This window comes from Neolamprologus brichardi, chromosome 16 (assembly GCF_056152115.1).
Source record: "Neolamprologus brichardi isolate AB-2024 chromosome 16, ASM5615211v1, whole genome shotgun sequence".
In the NCBI taxonomy this organism is placed as follows: domain Eukaryota; kingdom Metazoa; phylum Chordata; class Actinopteri; order Cichliformes; family Cichlidae; genus Neolamprologus; species Neolamprologus brichardi.
In genome coordinates this window covers 9,824,134-9,831,575 of record NC_142119.1, presented here as the reverse complement: position 1 = coordinate 9,831,575, position 7,442 = coordinate 9,824,134, and the positions used below count along the sequence as shown (strand labels likewise).

Here is a 7,442-nt window from a genome sequence, read left to right as displayed (position 1 = left end):
GAGGCAAGTGTCCACAGTTCAAACCAGTTTTTATCTGTTATGTGAAGCTTTATCTCCCTCCAAAAGACCTAGAAACACTTATTCATGCCTTCATCACCTCTAGACTGGACTACTGCAATTCTCTCTATTTTGGTCTTCAACACTCATGTCTCGCAGTTAGTCCAAAATGCTGCTGCTCATCATTTAACAGGTGTTAGAATGTATGAATGTATCACTCCAGTTTCAGCAAATTTACACTGGCTCCCTGTCAAATACCATATAATTTTTTTTTACTTAACTTTTAAAGTTTTAAATAATATGGCACCCAGCTATTTAAGCAAACTCCTCAACATTTATAACCCCAAAAGAGCACTGAGAGCTCTTAATATAACCGAGGTCTCGATTGAATCCTATTCAGTCTTTTAAATTGCATCTTATAACTCCCCTTTTTTCCATTTTAAACCTCTTTAGTCCCACACGTTGGAAATTTTGTAGTCCTCTGCATTTAATCCCTTCACTCAGTGAAGCAGTGGGCAGCTACCAATCCAGCGCCTGGGGAGCAGTGTGTAGAGACTGTACCTTGCTCAAGGGTACCTCAGGGTAGCCTGGATTCGGTGGATTTGAGTCCCCGACCTTCCGATCAAGGGGCGACCACTCTACCTGAACTATCCCCGCCCCCCCACAATGTTGGCTTTTAACTCAAGTTAATAACCTCAGACCTGTTTTTTAACGTTAATACATTGTCCTCTCATTTATCTTTATGTGTTTCTCTATTTTCTTCTCTTGTTCCTAACTGATTGTGAAGCACTTAGGTCAACTCTGTTGCTTTTAAATGTTCTATAAAAATAAAGTTTGAATTGAATTGAATTGAAGTTCATTGGACACAAGGCCGAGTGGAATGTGATTGATTGGTGATTTCAGTGCATCTTTGTGAGATTAATGTATATGCAGATTGCCTGCTCACTTTCATTATACTTTTATGATCCACACAGTGGGTAATGAGCAGCTTCAAGGGACAAGATCTAGACCTTCTGCTGAGTTTTGAATTTTGTTGCATATCTGTCTTTTCATGTAACATTAGTCATTCAGACTATTCCAGGAGACTTCAACCTTCAAACTTAAACTGCGTTATAGAAATGTTATTAGAAGTGACACTTCTGGGTTCAACACATACAGTATGACTTCCGATAAAACTTCTGTAAAAGACAAGAAGGAACTAAGCTAAAAACTTCCTCATTTATGCTTCAAGTAACGTGTACTGCAGAGCCGACTCTCTAAAAGAAACCTGACTATCTCAGGAGAGATGGAAGAAATCTATGTCAATGTTCAACATGGCAAGTCAGTCAACAGAAGCTCTTCAACAATTCAAACAGGTAAGAATTTCCAGTTTGATGGAGATTGTCAAAGGACTGAAATCCCCCAAACCTCATCCATCTAGGACTTGAAGTAATGTGATGAATAGGCTCTCAGTGGGGTACCCATGTACATAGTTAAAAACAAGTTGTAAGCGTTGTGAAACTGGAGTCTCTGGAGCGGTGTCAGCAATATAATATTTCAGAGTGTTCCAGACGGTTAATTATAGCCAAACAATTGTGATCTAAAAATTGGAGCCACAAGTCTTTTCTTTGCTGCAAATTTTTTGCGATGTTGAATTATGGACTTTGGAGGAACTATGAGACCATAGCGGTATTTAGTGGCAGTTATCCCATTTCATCTATTATGATTAGTCTTGGTGATTTATAAAGTGATTTATAGAAATTGGTTTCGTGATTTAAATGAATATCTTACCTGCATTTAAAGTCTGAATTGTGTTGTTAAACGGTAAAGGTTAAAATATGTGTATGGCTATTACAGCTTTTATTGCTTCTAAGAGGTTGCTCTAGCCCACAAGCTGACCGTCGCTTAGGGCGTTTATTTCTTGGCCTGCTACTTTAGGGAAACAAGGGGAGTGATTGACTGTACTTGACTGACAGAGTTGCTTAATCAGAGTATGTTATCAGAGAGAGTGGTATCATTATCTAGATGTAGGCAGTTAGGCATGTCTCCTTTAATTAGTTTCTAGTAATTCTAACTCAGAGTCTTAAGACGGAGAACCAGTCCAGACTTACTGTACCGCAGTAACTGAGTATATGTTGCATATGTTGCATTATGTGAAAGACGTCTCTGACTTTTTTTTTCTTATCAGGTCCAAAGAGCTCTGACGGGAAGTTTCACAAAGCTGTTATTCTTACTTTGGGGCTGCTGAGTGTTTCCCTGTTGGCTGGGCTCATTGGCCTTGGTCTTCACTGTGAGTTTTGTTCACATTTAGCTTTATTCAGTTCATTTTTATATTCTGTATTCCGTATTCATACGGGCAGTTTATGCCAAGCCTTCAGTGCTCGTTTAGTTCGCTCATCTATGAGAACACAGTCATGTGTTAATTTATCATTGAATTATTTATAACTTCATTACATCACTGTATATAATTAGAAAATAATAAGAAAATATGGCTGTTCATGAATACAAAACAAATAAAAATAACAACAGATATTTATTATTCTTCTCCACTAGCTTCATTGTCATTGTATGAGAGAAAATAACAAATTATAGGCACTATTAGAATAGCTATTTTTATTTACAGATACGGAAGACAATGGATTCCAGTGACTCCAAAGTGCGACTGCATTAAACATTGTTTGGCCAAATGTATTTCTAAACAGTGTATATGTAATGTACACATGAACACATGTACACATCAAATAATTTCAGTCGCTGAAAGGACCAAGCTGCAGGCACCCCGTTATTCCAACAGACACCATCTTTCTTAGGTGGCAACTATGGTGTTATTTTTGTGCCTCTATTCTAACTGCATGTAAAAAAAAAAACTTTGCAAGCGCAAATGTTGCATTTTGTGGAGTAAATTATTTTTTAACAAAGAAAAGTGTAGCTTAAACTAGATTAAAACCAACAGTGGTCTTAAAAAATTATATATTTTAAAATGAAATAATTAAACATACTAACCGAAAATGCATTTGGCAACATTCTGGACCATGTTTCCGGAATGCAGTAGCTAGCAAGCTGATTGGAGGCTGTAACAGCCAATCAGAATTTTCACATCCAAGTCTGTGATTGGTTGGTTGGTACACCTAGAATGGTGTACAGAGAGTTGAGCGTGCACCGAGCAGAGATGTTGTGAGCACGAACGTCACACTGAGAACAGCCAACAACTGAGCAAGAGGGGCTGTTATTGTGTGTGTATATGCATAATAGCAAACACTGAAATACATTTCTTGCACACAGCAATGAAATTTGTTTGCTCCAATTAAACGTTTTTTCACTCAAAATAATTTTCTCCTCAAAATGCAACATTTGCACTTGCAAATTTTTTAATTTTTTTTAACCTGCACTCATAGAACAGAGGCACAATAATAATGCCATAGGTAACATATGTTGTAACAAAGCCTGTCGGTATTGACCAACTCAGTTGTTAGTTTTGTCCTTAACATAATAAACATAAATATGTCATTTTTTAAAATGTTTTTATTTCCAGATCACAGTGAAGCTGCACATTTTTCTTCTCTCAAAAACAACCTGACCGAGCATCTCCAGGCCTCTATTAATGCGATTTCATTCATGACCAGAGAGAGAGACCTGCTGAATTCAAGCATCACTGAGCTAAAGAAAGAACTAATTTTAACCAGACAGAGAGAGAAAACTTGTCCAGCAGGATGGAGGATATTTAGTAGTTCTTGTTATTTCCTCTCCAATGACTCTGGTTCATGGACAAGAGCCAGACAGGACTGCAAAGACAAAGGAGCAGATCTAGTTGTCATTGACTGCAACAAGGAGCAGGTACTTCCCTAACAGTTGACCAGACTGCTTAGTTAATGATATGACCATAATCATAATAATGTGTAAGTAAATAAACAAAGTAACTACAGATCGAATTGCATCCAATGATCTTTAAGAATGACATTCTTAAAGTTGTTTTAGCTGAATGGAAAGCCATGTGTGTGGGTTTGTTTGTTTGTTTGTTTTTAACTGGAAAGTTTCTGGTGTTTTTAGTGTTTATTGAGTCATACTCAGCATGTATCTTCTTCCATCATGGTGGGGTGAGTTGATGCCAAATAGTAGGATTTTGGAGAAAGAGAAGGAAGTTAGTCAGAACTGAGGAGACTGCACTGCCAGAAGGCTACATCGCAGACACTAAGGACAGCTAGAAGTACCTTAGAATTATACAAATGGCAACCATGAAGAGGCCGCTAGAAAAGCCACAACCAAATACCAGCAGAGTGTCAAATCCTAAGGTGTCAATTGAATGGCAAGAACAAGATCTGCTGAATCACCACATACAACCTGTCAGTCATCATATACCCTACTGGAATAACCAGCTCACCAAAGGAGAAGATAGAAGTCCCTGACATCAAGACAAGAAAGCTCTTTACCATGTATGGAGGGTTTCACCCCACGTCCTGCACCCTGACATTTTATGTGAAGCTGAAGGAAGGAGGATAAGGACCAGTGATTGTCAGAACCATCATCCAGAATGAAACAACAAAAATGGGTATATCAGGAAGATGGCCACAATTAATTTGTGCTTGGCAAATACCTCAGGCATTAGAAACCTGAGAAAAAAAGATGAGCAAGAACATCATGGAAGGACAGTATGTACTACGGGCAGATAGAAGAAGTGGCTGATATCAAAGAATCCTACCAGTGGCTGGACAAAGTTGGACAGAAAGACAGCACGGAGGCTCTAATCATGGTAGCACATGAACAAGCCCTGTGCATAAGACTGAAGGCGGGGGTCTATGGTGGTCTAAGTCTCGAGGTCAAAATGGGGTACAATACCCCTAATATAATTTAATGTATAATAGCTTCATTTTCTGTTTAATGATTTTATAATAATGATTCAATTTTTAAAATATGATTCGTATCTTCTTTTTTTTTTATCATTAAAAACAGACTTTTCTCTCCAAGTTAACAAAGTCAGAAACATGGAGCTGGATTGGTTTGATGGATGGGAGCAATGAGGGAACCTGGAAATGGGTTGATGGATCTTCTCTCACTCTAAGGTTACAGGCCCTTCTTTATTTTATTCCTTTTTTCCCCTTTCTTAAATATAATTTTTACTATGTATTAAATGAGAAAGAAATCAAATTTTAAAAATAATTTGTGTAGAAATTTACTGATGTTAAAAAAAATGTTTGTTTTTGTTGTTGTTTGTTTTTCTGTAAAAATGTTTACAAAGTATGCAAATCACCACAGATCACTGTTTCTTTTCACTTTTTTATCACTTTTGCATTTGAAGAGTATCCTATTTTGAACAAAAGAAAAATATTAGGTAGTTTGCATTACTTGTTGTGCAGATCATTAGATATCACAAGCAATGCTGGCTGCTCAGCATGCAAAGAATGTTCTGTATTTATTTGTCACACATACAAGTGTTTATGGTTTTAGAGAAAGAATCTGTCAAGAATCACATTTGATTTTTAAGCCCCACCCACATTTTATCGCGCATGTATTCTAAGTATTAACTTTACACTTTGAAACTACCTCTGTACATCAGCTGTTTGCCAGAGATGCGGTTCTGAGTTGGTTGCTTTTACAGTTTGCTCATTTACTTTTTATTTGCTACACTGATCTGTGCATGTGTATAATCACCTACAGATCATAAACATCACAGTTCTGCTTGGCTTCTACTCTAGTCTTCCATCAGTCTCGCATCAAAGAGCATGGATTTATCCATGGTGTGCGTTTGCAAATAACCACAAAATTCTGCTGGGCTCTAAAGTAATCCAGGTCCAGCCTTTGATAATGGGACGTTGAAATGCACATGACAACAGAAAGTATAGATGGATTCTTATTGCTCAGTTTGTTTCCACAGACAATACTCAACTGTTGCCACAAGGTGGCAGTAATTTACATGATAAAGGCAAATACCATGATCTTCTACCTTTTATGAGAGAGACATGATATAATTTAATGGTGCGGCATTCAAGCAGGCCAAGAACTGCCTCTGAGTTAAAACATACCACTGAAAAAACGTACCATGGCATACGCAGATGAACCACAACAGACAAGCGATTGACAGGAATTCCAAAATATTTATATTTGATCCTGGAATTCTTGACAGTATTTTGACACATACCAGCAATCATACATCGTTAACAGGCCAGTGTTTTTGCCACTCTGCAGAAATAGCTTAGGAGCCTCTTAACTGTTCTAGACTAAACCTTAGAATCACCGTCAAAAGAAAATGTAATAATAACTTTAAAAGTATACACTTGTCGAACTCCAGGCGTCGTGAGCCGGTGTCCTGCAGGTTTTAGATATTGCCCTGAGTCAACACACCTGGATCAAATGATTCATTCATTACCAGGCCTCTGGAGAACCTCAAGACATGTTGAGGAGGTAATTTAGCCATTTGAGTCAGCTGTGTTGGATTAAGGACACATCTAAAACCTGCAGGGGTGTCCCGCAGGCCCTCGACTCCTGGAGTTCGACTCCTCTGAACTAGAACAAAAATGACGTTAACCAAACTAAACCACCATACTACGTGTGGGCATATTACTACCACATATGCCACTTAAAGCCTTTATTGTATCATACACCATACATAGAACTTTGAGGTTATATAATGACTTGGGATGTCTCTGTTCATTAAGACTAAATAATTTAGATTTGCTAAACCCATAAAGCAGAAAAAAAAAACCACCACAAGCGATCCAAAGATTTATTTTGCACAGTACAAATATCAGTGTTACTGGAGTTGTCATTTTTAGGCTCAGTACAGAAAAAAATGTAAATGTGTACAAAAGTGGGAATCATGGAAAGACTTCTAATATTAGAGATTAACAGTGTCACCATTGTCTTGTTCTGAAACCTGTTAGGTACTGGGAGGCTAAGCAGCCTGATAACGGTGGTGGTGATCCAAAGTGGGGTGAAGAAGACTGTGCACATATTAGAACTGGCAAGGATACAGAAGAAAACTGGAACGACCGCTCATGTAATGCTACTCTGAGGTGGATCTGTGAGAAACTGGCTTAGCACTGAGCTATATGTTTACATGCTTTTGAAAGTCATAGTGCCAGTTCCATCTCATCAAGAATATTTATTAAAAAGGTTTATTTGAAAGGTTCAGATTACCTGAAACCAGTTATGCCACTGTCTGTATTTATGTAGATTTAAATGGAAGAAGAGCTGTACATTAACTCCAGAGGTAGAGAGTCACTGTAATTTCAAGAAATGAAATCTTTACTCCAAGTAGAAAAGCCATAATTCATTAAAAGCTATGAGTATTTAAGAGTTAGTTAAAAAAGAAAATAGAAGAAAAAAAAGGTTAAATTCCAAACATAAAAACAGATAGACTGTATATAAAAGATAGTTACACCATGCAGGTTAAAAATGAAGCCAGGGTGGAAATGTCATATACCTGTCTTTTTTTCTACTGACCAGCAGAGGGAAACCTTGTAGCTGTCTAG

General features: G+C 37.6%; 1 protein-coding gene across 1 annotated transcript; it reads left to right on the top strand.

Annotated features, from left to right (window-relative positions):
• The first annotated feature begins 1,226 nt into the window (after positions 1–1,226).
• Positions 1,227–7,061, top strand: LOC102789473 (CD209 antigen-like protein C). The gene is made up of 5 exons (XM_035915498.2): positions 1,227–1,352; positions 2,165–2,266; positions 3,509–3,810; positions 4,924–5,033; positions 6,852–7,061. The coding sequence occupies exons 1-5, from the start codon at positions 1,283–1,285 to the stop codon at positions 7,006–7,008; spliced, it is 741 nt and encodes a 246-aa protein (XP_035771391.2). The 5' UTR covers positions 1,227–1,282; the 3' UTR covers positions 7,009–7,061.
• Positions 7,062–7,442: the final 381 nt, after the last annotated feature.